This window comes from Thermobia domestica, chromosome 5 (genome assembly GCF_964235325.1).
Source record: "Thermobia domestica chromosome 5, izTheDome1.hap1.1, whole genome shotgun sequence".
NCBI classification, from domain to species: Eukaryota; Metazoa; Arthropoda; class Insecta; order Zygentoma; family Lepismatidae; genus Thermobia; species Thermobia domestica.
In genome coordinates, this window is record NC_137458.1 from 227174131 (window position 1) to 227195918 (window position 21788).

The 21788-nt window shown below is 35.3% G+C and overlaps 1 protein-coding gene across 1 annotated transcript; it reads left to right on the top strand.

Annotated features, from left to right (window-relative positions):
• Positions 1 to 6585: 6585 nt before the first annotated feature.
• Positions 6586 to 20730, top strand: LOC145686426 (acyl-CoA Delta-9 desaturase-like). Its single transcript, XM_081759721.1, has 6 exons — positions 6586 to 6720; positions 8782 to 9015; positions 10773 to 10903; positions 13381 to 13586; positions 17794 to 17979; positions 20246 to 20730. Exons 2-6 carry the CDS (start codon positions 8811 to 8813, stop codon positions 20622 to 20624), a joined length of 1107 nt encoding a protein of 368 aa, XP_081615847.1. The 5' UTR covers positions 6586 to 6720; positions 8782 to 8810; the 3' UTR covers positions 20625 to 20730.
• The last annotated feature ends 1058 nt before the right edge of the window (positions 20731 to 21788 follow it).

Below are 21788 nucleotides of genomic sequence, written 5' to 3' on the forward strand. Positions count from 1 at the left end.
TGGTTTGTGGGTTCCCTCCAAACCATTGGAATACCAAACTTAAGACTTTTTCTTTTTCCAGTTGTCCACTGTCGCAAGTGTTCAGTACACATTTTACACACAATATGTGGAGCCCACGTTTTATCTTGGTCCCCTAGGCGTACACCAAAATATGCATGATATGCTTTTTTTTACAAAGTCACTGATATGTTTTCTATTGTCTTTAAATGTGTACTCACCACATATGTAGCAATACACATCAGGATGGTTAACACAACTTCTTCGACTTGAACTCATTTTATGTTCAGGCCACTAACACGGATGTTAAATATAAAGCCTTAGTATACGCGATACAAGTTATGATTTCAGAACAAAACTCACATGTTCCAACATGTCACTTCACCTGCAAGACAACAACTACGATCCACTAGCCAAGTAGAATACCAATGCAATCTAGTGGACGTTCCTGGAACTACTATATGACTAGTTTCCGTTTAGTACCGACAGATAGCAGCACTAATGAGAAAAGAGCGCCGTTCTTCCAAATAGAAATCTCTATAGAGCACAGTCGGATTTATTTGAGTTGCAGAGTTTATAAGATCATATTCAAACTTGTTATTACGAGAATATTTGTATTTCTTTTGCTTATTTTGTATACTATTGCAAGAAGCATGCAGAAATAGTGGTTACATCATTTATAATTTACATATTTATTTTGGATTGTAATATTTCTTCCACATACATTGCAACGTAAATAACACTACTGGTACAGTAGCCTGTATCTACCAAAGTAGAGCTGATAGAAAAAAACTGCTTACATTATTGGATTCAGCGCCCCACACATAGTTAAAATCAGCTCTAAAATTTTAGGCACCAAGAAAAATTTTTTTTTCTGTAGGCCTGTGTAATGCACTAACCGCTGGTGTTTATCTCTTTTCTGTCTGACAATTAGTGTAAAATTGTGTTAAAATTGAACAATTTAAAGTTAGCCCCGCCCGAGTTATTCGCCAATAACTCCTTAATTATGATAGCACTAACGTCAATATTTAGTGCACTAATGTGCACTAACGAAGCACTAGCCATGTGGAAAGTTTGAGTAGCATTTGAAATGTGGGCGGGGCTAGCCGTATGAGTTATTTATTAATAACTCCTAAACTATGATAGCACTAACGTTAGTTCTTGGTGTTTCTGGAAGCACTAACGATGCACTAACGTTTGACGTTTATCCCAGTAGCATTTGAAATGTGGGCGGGGCTAGCCCCGTGAGTTATTCATTAATAACTCCTTAACTGTGATAGCACTAACGTAAGTAGTTGGTGTTTCTGGAATCACTAACGTTTGACGTTTATCCCACTTTTGTGTGTCAATTTTTTAAAAATTCGATAAATTTAAATTTTGCCCTGCGGGAGTTATTCACTAATAACTCATAAACTATGATAACACTAGCATTTGTTCTTAGTGTTTTCTGGAGCACTAACAATGCACTAACCGCCGGTATTTATCCCTTTTCTGTCTGACAATTAGTGTAAAATTGTGTTAAAATTGAAAAATCTAAAGTTAGCCCCGCCCGAGTTATTCGCCAATAACTCCTTAATTATGATAGCACTAACGTCAATATTTAGTGCACTAATGTGCACTAACGAAGCACTAGCCATGTGGAAAGTTTGAGTAGCATTTGAAATGTGGGCGGGGCTTGCCGCGTGAGTTATTCATTAATAACTCCTAAACTATGATAGCACTAACGTTAGTTCTTGGTGTTTCTGGAAGCACTAACGATGCACTAACGTTTGACGTTTATCCCACTTGTGTGTGTCAATTTTTTAAAAATTCGATAAATTTAAATTTTGCCCTACGGAAGTTATTCACAAATAACTCCTAAACTATGATAGCACTAACGTTAGTACTTAGTGTTTCTGGAAGCACTAACGATGCACTAACCGCTGGTGTTTATCTCATTTCTGTCTGACAATTAGTGTAAAATTGTGTAAAAATTGAAAAATCTAAAGTTAGCCCCGCCCGAGTTATTCGCCAATAACTCCTAAATTATGATAGCACTAACGTCAATGTTTAGTGCACTAATGTGCACTAACGAAGCACTAACCATGTGAAAAGTTTGAGTAGCATTTGAAGTGTGGGCGGGGCTAACTTTAGACACGTCTCTCTGACAGGGAGCTGACGGCTGATATCATGTTGGTCCCTCTTATTTATTTGTTTCTTCAGTTCTGTTTCTCTTTTAGCCAAAAGAAAAGAATTTCACTCTTCTGTCCCATTTACAGCCGTAACCATCCCCCTCCTACGCTGTCCAACTTTGACCACATGCAGGGTAAAACGAAGGAAAAGGACGGGTGCATTTGCTTTGACGGCATTTCAGCGACAACCCCATCTGTTGCCAAAATAAGGAAACACTTTGCACTGCGATATCTTCGATTTGTCAAGGTCACTTGACTCCCGCCGGCTCTTAAACTGCATTCACAACCAATGTTGTTGTCCACGATTTCATATGATGCATCAATGTGGGTGGAAACTAGCTGAATTAGTGGAGGACGTTGCTTTTCAGTACAACATAACTGACTTATGATTCAATCTACGACAACGTGAGTGTTGTAGAGGCAAGTGCCCAAAATTTTCTGTCAACAAATGTGCTTGGAATTTGCGGGAGCTGTGTGTCACCCATTCGTTTTACTCACTATTACTACTGCCGAGATTTTCAACAATAGGTGCAATCTTGACACACCACACGCGTTGTCATATGGAAATGGTGCCTGTCTGCACATTTGTATAGCAGTGTGTAGCATGTTCTTCAAAACACAGCTTTGCCTTATCTACATCGTTGTTTTATTCCGGTCGTCCATTATATACTGTACGTACACATGCACACGCTCACATATCTCTATCTATTTCAATACATATCTATCCATCAATCCATATATATATATATATATATATATATATATATATATATATATATATATATATGTGTGTGTGTGTGTGTGTGTAGCATACCGACTCATACGGATTTTCTTTGTCGCGTCATGCATGTGTTCCGGATTCCGTTTCTGTTTGATCGCGTTAACAACATAACTTCAATTGTTTTTCTATCCTCTGCTCGCATGAATTCCTATTCACATCTATACCATGCTCGGTACGTTATCAGAAGTTGGGGCATTGGTTTTAGTTTTCAATTCTACCCGACACTGATATTTCACATGACTTCTTTCCCGTTTCAATACCTCACGCTATATCCTAGATTCAAGATGGCCGCCAAGTTAGTGTTATAGCATATCAGATATCTTGATATCATCCCGGTACTACCCGTCCTTTCCGTTTTCGATATAAACGGGTATCTTGCGACGTTTACCTTACATCATATTGTCGCGTGGTGAAGTATGTTGAGGAGCATATCTCCGGTGTTTGTGAATGGGGGCAGCTCCAATTTGGCATTTTTCTTCTTTTGTATTTTGTGTAATCTGGGCAAAGTTTGAGTCGGATCTGATCCTGCCTTGTTCTGTACATTGCTTGTCAGTGTATGAGGGAGGCATCCATTCGGAGGGTGAAATACTGAATATTGCTTCGGGAACACGTTTAGAGTTAGGCGTCAAGGACTTAGAACAGCAGGATAAATTGAGTGGTTCGGATTCAGAAGGTGTTGATTCGATGGTGTTGACACATTAGGAACACTTGCTGCAGGACCTTTAGGTACTCTTACTGCTAAACCTTCTTTGTTTGTAGAGTCTGGATGCTGGCTTTGATGATTCCTTGGAACTACCTCTACAATTTCTTCCGTTCGTGGTTCAAATCCCACTGGGGGCTTCACACCTCTGATACAAACCCGAGTAGTGGCTGAGCTGTCACTTTAAACAGTAGACCCCGTCTCATATAGACATAGTGCTGATATAGAACGTAAAACTGGAACCAACCAACCAACCAATTCACGGGAGAGAAAAAATGCAAGGTTATTATTGTAAAATATTATTATTGTATTATATTAAACATTAATATAATGCAATAAGAATATTTTACAATAATAATTAGGCATATATACAATAATAATATGTAACTTGTTTCGTAACCTCTTACATTGTAAACTAATATTGTCAAATAAAAGTATTTCGGGGTACATAATAATAGACTTTCTATATTTTAAAAATCCAGGGGCCAAAACCGGCTACTACCGGTTTTGCGCCGCAAGAACACCTTTCATCACACATGGCGTCATTTGACAATACAAAACGCTACAGACAATTACTTAGAATGATAATGAAGGTAATTAAATGTCCAAAAAAGAGCTACATACCTTTACTATTGCAGAAACAGGAACACAGTATAACCCGTCTAGTTTTCTTCAAAAATTGTAAGCAAAAACCACCCAAGCTGAATTTCCTTCACAGCAACAATGATGTAAGGACAGCTATTTGAGAACTCCTCCGTGGCTAAGCGGTTAGCGTACGCACCTTTGGCGTGGGAGAGCCGGGTTCGATTCCCGGCGGAAGCTCATGTGGTTCGGATTCTACGTTAATCAGTGAGTCCCGTCTCATATAGCCTAGATGCTGAAAGGGTCGTTAAACTCAACATCAACTCAACTCAACAGCTATTTGTTATTTTCTGCCTCTTGGAACGCTGCATAACTTCAGATGATGTGCTTACTTTGCAATGGTAGAAATTTCAAATCTGGAAAGAGAAACATAAAATCAGAAACTGTTTCGAAAGTAGAATTCACAAGTTATGCCAAATGAAAAATTAACCTCAGCAACATTTTGTACACACATCAAAGAGAAGGATCTAACTTGTGCTGAGTATTCAATGCAAATTCAATTCAATTAAGTTTATAGTTTCTGTCTTGCGAGGCAAATACAAACTAAATACTTGTACAGCTAACTTGTTTTACCAAGTTTGTTGTGGTAATATTATATTTTAACCGAGATCTTGGATTTGCAGTATTTTCGAACACGACGTCATGGATTTGTGACATCACCATGGCATAGAATGTACAGCAGAAAGAACATTGGCTCTGATAAATTAATGCACGATTAGGTAATTTTATAAAACTACTACTTCCTTATAATGGATGTGACAAAATTACAAATAGAAACCACTTGGAATAATATATTTTCTTCCCACACATTGCTCTGAATGAAGTGAAAGTTAGTGATTTTGCCACTCATAAAGTGTTATATTTTTATAAATATTTGGATTTATGATAATGATGACTATAAGGGGAGCGGAGTTATAGCGAAGCTAGCGCCCCCCCCCCCCCCGCTATATGAGCAATGATTTTCATTTTACAAAACAAGTTCAACAGAGTTTTGTAGGATACGTCTTTTTTCTTTCTTTGGAAAAATCTGAAAATCAGTAGGGTGCTTAGTCTTTTGACAATGACTTATATGTCTATCTATATCTACATCTCTCTCTCTCACTATGACTTATAGTGCTGTTTCCGATCGGGCAAACATCTCGTGAATAGTAATACACCTTTCCACATTTTCAAACACAAGGCAATTTTAGCGTGCGTTTAACGTAGAAAACAACATACTTATTGTTTTTTTTTTTAAGGTTTTCTGTTTTCTCCCACATTATCATTCCACGAATTTTTCGTAACCATCCGTCTTCCTTAGCCTAATGGACATAATCGTAGGACGTTTTTATTTTTATACATACTCTGCCAGCAGTGCGGTTGGTTGATTTTAAGTAACATCTGTGAATCATGGGAATCATTTTTCCACCTGTAACAATGTTCAAAAGTTGTTACGCCTGCATTTTGTGAAGTAATATTGAAAAAAAATGGAGAACTGAAAATTTCATACCTTATTTCGTTAAACATGCTACTTAAAACATTTTGAATTCTATTTGAAGTTCTAGCAAATGTAGTTGCGTTCAACAAATAGTTTCCAATTTTCTTATCATAAATCACAAACAATTTTAGCAGTTCAGTGAAGTTACTCTTGTGCATTGACTTGCTGTCCTCTATACTATTTCTTCTGTCTCAATCTCTGATTTGGTAAAGAAAACCTTTGGCACTAATCAGACATTCGCTTCTTCTGTTTATTTTTACATTTTCATTATTTTTAAATATCTCATAGCAATGTTGATAGTCTATTTGACCAGGAACGTACGCAAAAATATTTTTTGGGGGGACAAAATTCAATATGAGAGTAAATTATATTAAAATTTAAAAAAAAAAATATCCCTAAAATTAGAGTATATTTACAGAAAGTCGGGATTTTGGGACGTATGCTCAACCTGCATAACAGATGATTTGGTGATCGAGCTCAACTTCAGGTGAGAGAACTTTGCGTATTGATCAAGCAAGCCTCCATCTCAGAACAATATAGTATTTGCTTACTTCACATGTGCGATTTCGTTTCTGGTGCGATTTTTAACTCCCTGTTATCGCATTGTTTAAACCATAATGCAATCTTAGTTGAATACACTTTTAAACAGTTACATCACTTCTTTTTCTGTTTGTGTTTTAACTTCATCTGGGTGTGCGTATCATATTGAACAATTTCAATGATACATTTGCATACAAAGGAGTAGGAGTCGTTTGGTCTCTCTCATTGTAGTAACAGCAATTGACACAAGGCTGTATTCTTTGAGGTGAGAAATTGTTCACAGTAATCAGATCATATTGACTATTAAGAGTATAAATATCAATTGTCGATACTTAGTTGGCATCACAGGCAGAGGCCACCAGTCACAACCAGGAGGTGCTCACTAAGCTAGCAGAGAGTGCCACAGAATTTCGTAAGTTTTGTTTGTCTGAGTGTTTTGCCAGAGGGCATTTCCTAGCTCATTTACTAAACGTAATTAATTAATAGAGTTGTTCATAAGACGGTACTTTGCAGTTACCTCGTATCTTAAAAAAAAAAAAAAAAAAAAAAAAAAAAAAAACAACAACTTGACAAAAAAGAAATAAAACGTTTGAAAAAGTTGGAGATTAGTTAAAAATTAGCGACTCTTTTGATGGAGAGGTCAGTTTGTCATCGTAATTGACTTCTCCATCAGAAAAATCGCCGACTTTCAAGTAATCTCCAACTTTTTCAAACTTTTCTTTCTTTTGTAAAGTAGTGTTTTGTTTTTTGAGATACGAGGTAGCTGCAAAGTAAAGTCGAAATACACTTTTAAAGTTCGAAATGAGACAAGCAATATGATAATTCTCATCATGTTCTCAGGACGCGAAGAGGAATTACACTAGCCTCATGGGCAATACTAGTTCCTCCAAGTCTTTGCTCTCAAATACTGTTTTAGTATTACATGGTTCATAATATGAAAAAACTACAAATTGAAGAAGTGATTGTACGAATACAATGAAGAGCATTTATCAATGTTTAAAAAATACGCAAATCATTACACAATATATTTCAATAATAAATATGGTTTAAATGTTCTTATATCACACTTTTCGTGGACCTTTCGTGACGAGGAAGAATTCCGATCAACTTCTAGATGAAATTAAGAAAAAAAAAATCATAGCATAGATTTTGTACATACATTTACAAACTGAGACGAAACGAGACTTCTAGAAAATTTACGAGACGAGCAAACTTTATTTCTTGTCTCATCTGGGGGGCGACACTATTAAGGAAATAGAGCAATAGTAAGTAGGTTTCCTGTTACTTTCCTCTGCGGTTTTAAGGCGCATATGAATCCTGAAAGTTAAGCAACTATAGAGTGAGCACATAAGAATTACAATTAGGATTGAGGATGTATTGTTAAATGATAGTAACCTCAGGAGATCCCGCTGCAGTGCACTTAGAATTTGCCACCGTGCGTCTTCATTGTAGATGTAGTAGACCTTAGTTACGATAAAAAAAAAAAAAAAAAAAAAAAAAATTACCACATGCCCTAGTATGTTTGAATAAGCACGATTGCATTCAAAGTTAAATATTTTACACCTCCCTGCTATACAGGGGCAACCCTTCTCCTTTCTCAATACGGGTTTAGACCCATCTATGTCCGACTTTGCTTTTACATTTACCCTTCGTGTTTCTCCACATACAGAGGCTGAGTGAACCCCTAAACCGCATTGAAACGACGGTGAAACGAGAGGGATAGATATTCCACCCTCACAGGGGCACCTTCGTCGCTCTAAGTGCTCAGAATACTTGGTGAAATTTAATTATGAACTAGTGACATTAATTGAGAACTTAGAGCTCGTTGAGGGGCCGCGGTGGCTCAGTGGTAGATCGTTCACCTCTGGTGCTTGGGGTCCTTGGTTCGATCCCACTCGCGTCAAGTGAGTTTGTGATGGACAAACACCGTGTGCGCGAGTTTGCTCGGGTTCTTCCGTTTCCTCCCACTTTATTCATTCTACCATTTCATTCATTATTTCATCATCACCGTCTCATTTAGCTTAGCCCTCATAAGCGTGGGACGTGAAATTTAGAGATTTCATTTCACTTCGTTATTAGAGAGCGTTGACAATCTAATTTTCACTCTTAATCCTTCAAATCTTCAACAACGATCAATATAGAATAGAGAAAGTTTGAGCTAACCGTTTCCCTTTGATAAATAAATATAAAGTATGGGGAATCTAGATTCTATCGATTACTCTGTAAATAAGATTAATCAAAAATAAAGTGTTGGAAATATGAATTACAAATTTTCTTAGGATATTTTCGCTTTCTTTTGTTGTTATTGTGGTTGTTGTTATCTTCTTGTAATTTGCTAATGTATTTGAATTAGATTGTTACATTGCAGCACTAGTGGATTGCCATTAATGTTGAGTGAATTTTATGCAATTGAAGTCCAGTGTGCTATAATTCTTTTATGTAATTATTATATGTGTAATTCTTTTCTTTACAGTCGTTTAGCGCTTGAAAGTCTTCGAAGACATGGCACCTGAGACTAAGTTTAGCAGCACTTCTTCAGAAGAGCATTCAGACAAAGAAGCAAAACCATCAGCAACGAGCAGTGGAATGTATTTTCGGACTCCATTAGTATGGAAAAACATCATAGCCTTTATTGTTCTTCATTTGTCTGCTCTTTATGGTTCGTGGCTGGTGTTCACTTCTGCAAAAATGTATACTACTTTGTGGGGTAAGTACAGCAAAGAAAGTACAAATTTTATAGAAATACGTAGCTATTCCAGATTGAGAGAAATCGTTCATTTTTGGCATCGGGAATTATTTACAGATAGTAAAGAACCTATTCAAATACTTGTTTTCTTTTAATTACAAGAATAATCTTTCTTTATTTCTTATTTATGTATAAGAAATTGCTTTATACACAGTTATACATCACCTTATATGGAGCTTTACTTTAGTATTCGAAATTTGCACGTTGTATAGTGAGCACTGCAATCTCTCAAGTTAACTGTCGTGTTTATAAGACTCAAAGTGTTTGTGCATTGTTTCAGAAACATTTAGGCAACTTACCGTATATAGTGTGACCTGCAATGTCTCCAGATATGAATCTAATTTAAAATTTGTGGTACTACGTGAGGAAACAGGTGAAACACAGAAACAGACATCTCCGTAGTTTGGTGGAACTATGAGACCTACTGTTGATTGAGTAGAGACGGCTTTTGAGGGAAATCTCATCAATAAAGATTTACTTTTTAGCTATACAAAGTATGGGAAGAAAATTCTTGTACACAGTTTGCAGCAATAAGATGTGTGGTAATTGCCTTAGCTTGTAGCAATAAAGTATTATTTTTTAGCGATGTGATTTTCTTCAAGAGTGGCCAGCCACTATGACTGAGTGGATGTGGAAAATCTCATCGGAACAAATTTAAATCGAACCTTGGCGGTTAACCAGGCCAGAGACAATGTAACCCGGTATTAGACCGTATCTACGAGGAATAACTAATTTTTATAAATTAGATAATACTCATATTTAAATTTGGGAATAGATAGATTGATATTTAAATCCCAACTCCCAGTTTTCATTTCAAGTTCAATAAAGACACAGAATTGTCGCAAGCAGCAAGCCAATGTACCACCACAAATAATATATTAAATTGTTTTGAAAGTAAAGGAACACATCAATCAAAATAGGAAAATTAGTTGTCTTCTATACATACCTAAATATACATAAGAGTAATTATATACCGAATTAAAAATTAATGTAAGAATGTTCTTCCGCTAATTTCTCTTAGATCACTGCACCGATATTGATGACTTGTGGTATATGAATGGACCCTAGTTTTTCCTAATTCCAGGTTTTAGTTCATTTTCGGTATGGGAGAGGGACGGGGCAGAGGGCAACATGTAAAAATAATCGAAAACGATCGATATTAGTGTCCAACACTCTTGATACCGTTTTAAAGTCCAAATGAGGGTGGGAAGGAGGGTGAAAGATGAGGTGGGAAGAGATGACATGTAAAATAATCGAAAATTGTCGATATTAGTGTCCAATCTATAGTTTCCAGGGTCGCTTTAGTGACATGCCCAATGCCGCTTAAGTCCGAGTTCATCTAATAGGCTTATTCTAAAGTAGGAAGGGGTTAAAACACTTTTCATAAACCCATTCCCTCCTGCGAAAAACGAATATCTCAGGTAGTCATGAATATAAATAATACATTATATTTGAATTTGAGCCAGTGTGACGCTTTGCTCAGAATACAGCTACTAAATGCTTTTATAAATATTTGGAAATATTCGTTTGTGTTGGTCATTTTTAAAATGTTAGGAGATTTTTAATATCGTAGCTAAGGTTAGAAATTTTAAGCTGTGAAGTGCTATACTCTAAATAATTGCTCGGTTCTTAGCTGTTCTTATCCAAAGAATTGATTTAAGATTTTAATCTCCTTAATGATTGTTGAAAACTTTTTATATCTCCTTCTTTCATTCTAGCTTTATTTCTTGCTATGTTTAGCGGGCTTGGAGTGACTGGAGGAGCACATAGAATGTTCTCCCATCGTTCCTACAAAGCCAAATGGCCCCTCAGACTCTTGTGGGTCATTTTGCACGCAGCAGCTGGGCAGGTAAAATCAATATTTTAAATAATAGGTCATAAAACATTAGATACTACAACAAAATTTAATTCTACACGTATACTTATATTTTTGGACCAAAAAGTACAGATTGGGGCTGCATTAGACTCAAATATGGTTTCGTTATGGAATTCATTAGTATGTATCTACAAATTCCCAATTGGATATTATCCCAATAAATTATTCCTAGCACATCTGTTCAGAACAAGAAAACGTTTGAAAGGCATGCGATAAATACTCTATTACACCTTTATCATTTTATGCAGTTTTATACACAGTTTGGTTTTCTGGCGCCCTAACTTTCCCGTCCTGCGCTATTAATAATGTATTTATAGTCTGTATTAAGAGTCTTCACTACAGCGAAATTAAATTACCGCTAATTTTAGTTTCTTTTTCTTTCTTTCTTTCTTTCTTTTTCTTTCTTTCTTTCTTTCTTTCTTTTTTTTCTTTTTTTTTGTAATATCATCAAAACAAATAAAAATATTCGAAAAGCAGAAACGAAGTGAACTAGACAATACGATTTTGCATGTGATACCTTTACCATAATTCACCTATCTGCTTTCGTTATGCTGCTATTTACAGAACCTGCAAAAAATGTTAAATCTATCTAGAGTTGCAAATCGAAACCAGATAGATGAGTTGTGATAACGGTATCACATGCAAAATCATTTGTTTTGAAGATATTACAGAAAAACTCTAAAATTAGCGGTAGTTTAATTTCGCTTTAAGATCTGAATTTTCCTCCCACATATATCTTCTTTCTCTGTCTTTGGTCTTATTTTTCTATTTCATGTCCATTCATTTTGTAATTATTTATACATTTCAATATGCTAACGTATAATTCAAATCTACAGTACCTATTCCTTATAGAAACCACAAAACCGTCTCCTTGCAATACAAGATAAAATCAATTTAAATATTAGTTATGAGTAGAGACCGGATGTTAGGCAAAATGGCTATTCTTTAATATTAAAGATATGATGAAAAATAACATTTTAAAGTTTATATAGGGTGTTATAGTTTCAATTTAAGTCAATTTTATTTTGTCTATTTTACCTATTCTATGTATTTTCTTCAAAATGGGACTTTATTGGGAGAAATTATATAATTTGGTGTTTCAAGAAAACATTCTACCTCTTCCGAGAAAAATAAGTGTTGTTTGTAGTGATAAGATACCGTAAAACTTTGGACTGCTATGTGCACTGATAAAGTCCTCTAACATTTTGGACTGTTGTGTGTACTGATAAAGTGTATAAAATTTGGACTGTTATGTGTAGTGATAAAGTACCGTGTAGAATGTATTTACCAAATATACATGATACCAAAATACATGTTAAGCATCGTTTATACATATACAGTAAAAGAAGATTTTAACAAACAGGTCTGTTTCTATATTCTTTGAACATTATCTATGACTTAAATTTATTTTTTAATTGTATTAAGTATTTATCTTCATTACCTGGAATTTTAGTGCCTATTTTACTTCCTATTTTTTAAATTTTAAGTGCTTATTTGCCTGCCTATTTTCCAGTTTTTTAACGCCTGAACATACGGTCTGAAATTATGAGGGTTCTGAAATGACTTGGAATCATTTTGATGAATTCGGAGATGAAACAGTTTAAAATAAATGATTCGCAAGAACTCAGTTGGTGGCTTGGGATTCACGACACTCTGAGTAGTTGGTGGAATGAGAGAATACTCACCAAAGGATGTTTAATAGATGGATTGAAGTTGGATGATGTAATCAAACTCTACTTGACCTTAGATGATGCCCAGAAGGACTATACCTTTCTGTGCATGTCTACAAACATGAGAATCATTTTTATTTGTTTCCCTCACTTTGCTACAGTCCATTTCAACCGCTGAAAGTGTAACCGACTTTCCATGATGGTAGGAATCATAGTGGTGAAGCATGTAAACCAGGAATTACCAGGCACTATTCAACTTAGCCGAATTCAGACAGGCGAATTCTTGTTTGCAATGGATTGGAAAAGAATCAATATCAAAATGAACTATATTTACGACCATTATTGATTATGCTGTTAGTCAGTCAGACTCGTAACCAGCAGAAAATGTGGGGTAGGAAAAGGGTTATAAAATACATACTTATAAATATATAAGTTGTACACAATGTATTTTGAACATTATTTGCCTAATTTACAGGGCCAGGTAAATTATGATCATGCCTCCCTAGTACTCTTAATTGCAGACCCAAGTCTGGTACCTATGATGATACTAAGTTAATTAACATCGCAGAATTTTCATTTCAAAATTACCGGAATAATATGTCCGGGGTAATAAGTGATGGGTTCATACAAAACTCAGTGTACGAACCGGTTATCTCCATTCAAATTTATGCTTGAAAGCATTTATTATTACTGTATATAATCTTCAGTCTTGTATAAACAAATTGAATTTAAATAAAGTTATTGGTGAAAGTGTTTGTTCCAACGTTTGTTGTTTTTCAGAACAATATGTATGTTTGGGTAAGAGATCATAGACAACATCACAAGTACAGCGACACCGATGCAGATCCACACAACGCTTCCAGGGGCTTCTTCTTTTCCCATATTGGATGGCTTATGATGAAGAAGCTTCCAGACGTCAAGGAGAAAGGAAAGCTTATAGATATGAGTGACATCAAAGCAGATCCCATCGTCATGTTCCAAGTCAAGTGAGTACAAACAAATTATAGGATTTTCTTTTTTTTAGTTTAACGTCCCACTACTACGCACCGAGGATAAGGAAGATGATGATGATAAGGCGGATAATAATAAGCGAATGATAAAAGTGGAAGGAAACGGGAGAACCCCGAGAAAATCCACATACAGGATGTTTGTTTACCACAAAGCTCACTTTGCAGAAACTGGGACCAAATCAAGACCCATGTTCCAAAGGTAAGCGCTCTACCCTCATATACGGAGGCAATGAAATCATGCATATTATATTCGAACTATATTGTAGTTGTTCATAGTAGGCCATTAAAAAACTTTGAGAAGCATCTGTGTTCTAGAAGAGTGATAGAAAATATGGCGGAAGAAATATGAGTACAGATTAAGAATACTGGGTCATATATTGAAACTTTACGGGTAAACTTCATTAATTCACAAACAAAGAGTAATGTTTAAGGAACTTATTTAAAGAGGCGAAGAACATGTAAGTCATCTGTGAACATATAGGGTCTACAGCATTAAGAATTGTGGTTTGTTACCATGTTATTGTAATGCAAAGCTAACTTGCAGTGGCCATTTAGAACAAATTGGTGCGTGTTTTTCGAACCTACGTTTCTTTATGCATATATGTACTTACTGTCACTCATGCGCCTGATACCTACAAACGCATCCCCGCGCAAATTCTCTACCTTCATCCTGCTCTGAACCAGATAGATGCAATGCTAACTAATACTGACCATGTAGCAGCGACGTAATTATGCTTATTTTGCGTGATTTTCATGGTAATCATTTTAACGGTACATTTGCAAGTATATTATTTATAAAGTTGTGTGCATATATTGTTTATGACATAAGTTATAAATTTCTAGGCGTATCATTTATGGCATATAAGTGTGTATGGACATTATTATGGGATATAAGTTTTGAGGCATAGACTATTAAAAATCTGTACGTAGTTGGTTGACGGGCACCAAGAAAATAAAATTCTAGAAGGCGTTAAGAGATAACAATGAAAGAGTTGTAATTTTTGAATAATTATTTCCGGTGTCATCCTCCAACTTTACCTATTACAAATGCAGTGTTGACATACGTCAACAATAAAAGTTGAGAATGAGAATACTACTTCCACGAAGAAATGTGAGTTTTGACTGTTACAAATTTTGACACTGTATTCTTAATCTGTACGGAAAGTTGAGAGAGAAAGAGAGAGAGAGAGTGAAGAAATAGATTATTAACTGATTGGCACTATTAAAATAGATAACTCCTACGTTAAAAAAAAAAAAAAAAAAAAAAAAAAGTTTAGCAGAGGACCGTCGAGCAGTGATAATTTTTGGGGGTGTCCCAGGCGAAATTTCACCCCGGAGCTACGAAATTCCCCCAAGAGCTATGTCTGCGATCGTGTCAATGTGGACTATTAATATTTTGCAGTACTTTGCACTCCACATTTATTAAAATTCCGAATGAAGTGAGATCATTACTGTTGTCGTGCACAGAAGATTTTCAGTTTGTGGCAAGTACTGGGACAATCACAGCTGATTATTATGCGATAATGATGATTACGATAATTAAGGAACGGAACTGACCTTGAATAATGTTTCCTTTCATTATTATATAAGAATACAATAAATAAACTGCAAAGTTTCCTCGACAAGTCCAATAGTTGCTAATAGTGTTGTCGGATCGATTCCCAGTTGACGCACATCCCGTACTAGCGTACGCTAAAGAAAGTGACAATGAAACTCACTAGCAGAGAAATTATTTCCACATCTTGCATCTACAGATAAAAGACAGATAAAAAAAATTTCCCCCTATTTTGACACAAAAATAAAGGAAAGTACACTATTTTAAGAAACATGACATTTTTAAATTGGTAACAATGGTTGAAAATATACGTATTTTCTAAAATATAATATCAATATAATTACCTAGGATATATCAATGATTTGAAAGAACTTTAGTTTATCTGTTCCCAGAATACACCAAATGACACCGAAAGAAAGTGTGTACCTTTTAAATGTTTACAAGAGTTTCTACAGCATAAAAAAAAAGTTACTATAACTTCCATAATCCATACTATAACATAAATCAAGGCGAAACAATCACTTCTGATCAAAAGGAAACTTAGTATTAATTAGGCAAAATTAACGGAACAAACCTTTAAAATTATATTTGTTCATATAGTAAGTTATTAATTATATATGCAAATATGTAATAATGAAAAAAATCACACAAGTGTAGATAATACAATTTTCAGACTTTCGAGTTCTCATTAATAAACTAATATCATAAAGCATTATGACTCACATGTCAGTGGTGGAATGCTCACATCCGGTGCTAGGGAATTCTGGTTTGATTTCAGGCCAATGGGTATGGTGGACAACATCGTGTCCGTGAGTTTTCTCGGTGTTCTCCCTTTGCTCCCACACTCTCATTTCACCAATTCTTTCATAATCATTCATTTTCATCAATAATCTGTCTTCTTTAGTCTACAGAGTATAACCGAGAGACGACAAGGATTACTTTTATTTATTCAGTAATGTTATTATTATTATTATTATTGATATATTATTATTATTATTATTATTAATAATAATATATTACTATTATTATTATTATTATTATTATTATTATTATTATTATTATTATTATTATTATTATTATTATTATTATTAACAATTATTTATAACTATGGCAGTTGCAATTGCAAACGTAACACATTCAGTGTTGTGTTTATTTTATTTCAATAGTAAACTTTATGATAAGATTTTATTTAATGAGATAAAATTTCGAAACAGTGAAATACATTTCCTCCGACATAACAGCAAACTAGTATAATTAAAATATTAAAACGATGCAATTCGTTAGACAGAATTAGAGACGCATTGAAGTCTGAGCATTGAATACCGTATTCTCTGTGTATTATATACATCGCACCTTCAATAATATTTGCCTACACATTCAGTAAGATAAGGGAAGAACGTGTTGACCTGAAACTTATTTTATGCCTTATGAGTGCATGAAAACAGCTGAAAACGAAAAAAAAAAGCTACTTCTGCACTCAACTTTGCAAGTAGTAAGCCTATATGTGAGAGAATGGGTATCGCCGTTAGCAGAACTTAAACAATAAATATTATCTGCTAATTAACACTCAATTTTGATACTCGTATGTATATGCTTGTTCGAAGGAGCAAGCAGTCTTAAAACTACACTGAGAAAAATCCGTTCTCCGGACAACGATATATTGTATATACAAATATACGGAATCCTCTTGTTTACTACAGAAATCAGTACGGAGCATACGTTATCTGTATGCTACATAGGCATTGCTCTTAGATGTTACATCATGTTATCGCAGGATGTCTGATATCTAACAGTCTTCTTTATATTACATACATATATGTATGTTACCTTTGTCAGCTATGTTAGATACGTCCATTTCTATGTGAGATCCTGACCGCCTCTATTGTTCCATACGTAAAGTACGTACAGATGGAACATTTATACAGAAAGTATTATAAAAGATGCGTGTTCAGTTATCCATTTGTTGTAACGATGTAGCAGAAACATGTTCCCTTTAGAAGGACGAACAACTCCTACTTAATCGAATGGCAGAGTGCTAGATACATATCTGAAGTTCTGCTATGTTGCCGGATATACATATTCCTTATAGTTTGCATTCGTAAGACGCGCTTTTAACTTTCATGCTATTAAAAAAAATGTGCCGGCGTATTAGAGACCTGCACGGGCCGGGCTTGGGCGGGCCGATTCTATTATTTCTTTGGGCCGGGCCGGGCTTGGGCGGGCCGACACTGATTTCTCTTCAGGTCGGGACGGGCTGGGGCCGATTAATTGCAATTCTTTAATAATTATTGACATTCGTTAAACGACAATTAAAATAAAGTCAAACGTTGAAGAAATGTGCCCGTGAAAAATGTTACAAAATGAAACTTCGAAAATTTATCGGGCCCGGGCCGGGCTTGGGCGAAGAATTTTAAAAAACTTATCGGGCCGGGCTTGGGCCAAGAATTTTAAAAAAACTTATCGGGCCGGGCCGGGCCTACGTACATCCGGGCTGGATTGGGCTCGGGCCGAAAAATTCGGCCCGTGCAGTTCTCTACGGCGTATACAGGTCAGAATACAGTAAACATCCTTGTGAGAGAAATGAATAAGGACAACTGCTTACTAATTGATATTTGTATTCTATTGTAGGTATTACTACTTGTTGTACTTCATCTTTGCCTTTGCACTGCCCATAGCTGTTCCGTATTATTTGTGGAGCGAAACCTTGTGGAACTCCTTGTTTGTTGGATACTTCTTCCGTTATGTCTTTCAACTAAACGGAACATGGCTTGTGAATAGTGCAGCTCACCTTTGGGGAAACAAACCTTACGACAGGTAAGTTAACACGTTTGATTTGATTTTTTTAGTTTCACGTCCCTTTGAACAACAAGGCTATATGAGACGTGCACTTACAGCTTAACGTGCAATCTGAACCACATTAGCTCCAGCCGGGAATCGAATCCGAGTCTTCCACACTAACCGCTTAGCCACGAGGGAGCTCTAACACTTACGTATAGTAACAACTGTGTAATGTATTTACATCAATATGTTCTAGTTCTTATGATTTTTTTCAGGTCAAATTCTGAGAGATACTTAATTCTTCGATTAGCTTCAACCTGTAGAAATATATAGATTGGAGTACCATACCTTCAGTTTTTATTTCTAATAATGCTATTAAAATTCCAGTATTCTTGTATTCGAACTATATAACTATTTCGAATATTTGTAATTCAAACATTCTAATGACCCATAATAATTACGTGTAGAATAACAAAACATTTCGTGGAATATTTTTTTGAACAACGTTTAATTATTTTGAATAATAAAAGAAACTTTTTTCAAATAACAATGAAGTGTTTTAAAAATAGAGGAATTTCTTTTTCGAATAGGGCCTAACCTGTAATTAGTTGAATATTGAAAGGATGTTTTTCGTATAACGTTAACTGTTAAAATAATGATAGATTTTTTTTAAATAACAAAAACAAAATGTTCGAAAAATATACGAGGGCTGTTCAAAAAGTAACCTCCGGCTGTTAAAAAAAGAAACAACGAAGTAAATAACAACAATTTATTATATACATCTAAAATTACTTCTTTGCTCTATTTTACAACATAGTTTCCATAAACATTCAAGCATTTATCATATCTCTGCACTAGCTTAGAAATTCCATCAGCATAAAAATCTGCCTGTGCCTTGAGCTAGCCGGTGACTGCATCTTTTAGCTCCTCATCATCACCAAAACGCTGAGATCCTGGAAATTTGTGGAAATTCATAGGAAATCTCCGAGATTGTGAAACGTCGATTTTCACGAACTTTTTCAACAATTTTCTGAACCAGTTCATCAGTGATTACTGATGGCGTTTTCTACTCCTCTCTTCGTCATAAATGTTTCTTCGTCCATTTTTAAATGAACGAACCCATTCATGAACAAACTCCTTCACTCATCACACTTGATAAATACACGGCACGAAGTTCTCGATGAATAGCTGTTGCCGAATACTGTTTTGCCGTAAGAAAACATATAACAGCTCGCACTTGGCGAGATTTTCTATTGCAGCACACATTTTGAGACGCTACAAAAGTGGAACTAGTGATCAGACAACCTTCATTCTACTACAGCAGGATGCAGATTGATCTACCGCGCACGTCTGTGCAAAGATGGTAGCACTGTCTCCACTACTTCACACACATTGACCAATGGGAGGTTACTTTTTGAACGCATCTTGTTATCAGAATAATGACTAATTGTTGGAATAATTGAAAACAAGTTTTCTTATTTCTGATAACGATTAATCGTTCGACGAATGGAAGCATATTTTCAAATAACGAATTGTTTGAAAAATTCGAGAATATCTTTTCTTGAATAACGCTTAATTTATTGAATATTGGAAGGATTATTTTCGTATAAGATCAATCATTCGAATATTGGGAAGAGATTTTTGAGAATATGGATTAAATGTCGGAATGATGGGTGAAAATTACTATAATTATAGTAACATATTTTCTATAACTAACGAATTGTTGCCATTTTTACATGAACCTCAGTCGGATCTTGCAAACGACTGATCGTGTTTCAATCTTGCACGCAGAGATTTGATCAATGAATGATAGGTCAAATATTCAGTTATTAGTTAAATATAACACTTGGACTGCTAATAAATGGAGCCCAAAAAATCGTTAACAACTATATGGTCATTTAATACACATTAAATTCAAAGTTGAAGATTTCGTGGAAGGAGATTGGTTTGAACTTACTTTTTGTGCGGCCCTTGATTGTCAGAATTGAAAATTGAATCATTCAGGTTACAAGAGAAAATGCTTCCAAGTTCTATAGCCTGTTCAATATTGTTTAATGTAATTTTAATTCATACATTACATTAATCTAGATGGTTCAATATAATTCATTTTACAGGTGGAATTACGTGATAATCGTTTCACGCAATATTAAAATGTATCTGTATTAAGACAGATACTTAATTACATATAGATGTAAGAATATAATCTGCTTACTATTAGAGAATTAACCAGAAAAGGCAATATATATTCAATGCAAGATTTACGAAACCTTTATACTAAATATTTCGTATCTTTTTTACATAGCAAAATACTGCCAGTGGAGAATCCATCTGTGGCGATGATCTCGATGGGTGAGGGATGGCACAACTACCATCATGTCTTTCCATGGGATTACAGAGCTGCAGAGTTGGGATTGAAAAACAGCCTCACAACAAAAGTAATTGACTTATTTGCCGCAATTGGATGGGTGTACGACTTGAAAAGCGTTACTCCAGAAGTATTGAAGGCTCGTGTGCAAAGGACAGGTGATGGAAGTCATCCTGTATGGGGCTGGGGAGACAAAGATGTCCCACAAGAACAATGGGATCAATTGAAGGAAAATTCAACGTCCGTGTCAAGTATTCTTGACGGAGTTAAATCTTTGGAAGGAGTATTTCTATCACGGAGATCAAATCGTGGATAATTTAACTGCTCATCTCAATAAAGCACATATTAACAATGTGTTACACACAATTAAAAAAAATGTAAATATTTTTAATATTTATATAAAGTACAGATATATTTAAGTATACGTTGTTTCTTTATTCTGAATTGAAAAAAAATCTTTGTTCTATCTGCACCAAAGAGCTTTCAATTCAAGAAATAATTCTGTATTTAAGATATCGGACGTTACGTTCAAATGTAATGAACTCATCTTTCGCCACGAAAACAAAGAAGAAATAGAAGCCCATATGTTCGACAATTCTTTCGTGTTACGTTGATACAAAATATAAATGTATTTATTTTAATAGTTTTTTTTTTTAATTTAACATTTAAAAAATGGACTTGGATCACGTTGTTTCACGATCGTGCGCGATATTTGACAAGCGGACGGGTTAAGTTTTACAACACAATACACTGATCTGAAATAAACAAAGTGCAATAAATCTGACAGAGTGGTCTATGAGGATCCTTGTCAGCAGTAGAAATTATGCTTACGTTATCAGGTATCACATGCAGTTCGGATAACTTACGGTTTTGTCCTAAAATTTTGCGTAGGTGCCCCCGCTCGAAGCTTAATGAATAGACAAAGGTTAAGTACAGTAGAGTTTCGAAAACTCGGCCTAGTGTGGACCGAAGGGTGGCCGAGCTTGTGACAATGCCTGGTTATCGGGAATGGGGTTTAAAAAAAATAAGGACGAGTGTTTCTTCAGAAAATACAGTAGGCCTACTGTAGGCCCTACTTGTAAGTATTGATTGCTTGAGAATACAACAGAGAATAAACTGCCCAATTACCCTTAAACAAAGGGAAAATACATACTTTATGAAGGCATAGAGCCTTTATTATATATGAAAATGAAAATTAATACATACACCTTGTACAGTAATTTGGCTGATAAGACAGATCTCCGAAGAATATCGGCAATAACCTTAAACCGGTCAGCACGCTGGTTTTTTTTTTTTTTTTTTCTCGCTCTGCCAGGGTGTGGCCCTCTGGTCGTTATCTGGACTGTATGGTTATCGAATGCCGAGGTTTAGGGACACTACTGTATCTAGATTAATTGGAAAGTGGTTCACAGGGATCGTCAGTCAGTGGAAAGTTACTGGTGCCAGTCCTTGCCTAGGATACAAACCCAAGTTTTAAATT

Coding starts and splice junctions, on each gene's coding strand:
- LOC145686426 (XM_081759721.1), top strand. CDS start 8,811: ATGGCACCTGAGACTAAGTTTAGCAGCACTTCTTCAGAAGAGCATTCA. Junction 13,587..17,793: donor ATCGTCATGTTCCAAGTCAA/GTGAGTACAAAC, acceptor ATTCTATTGTAG/GTATTACTACTTGTTGTACT. Junction 17,980..20,245: donor GGAAACAAACCTTACGACAG/GTAAGTTAACAC, acceptor TTTTTTACATAG/CAAAATACTGCCAGTGGAGA.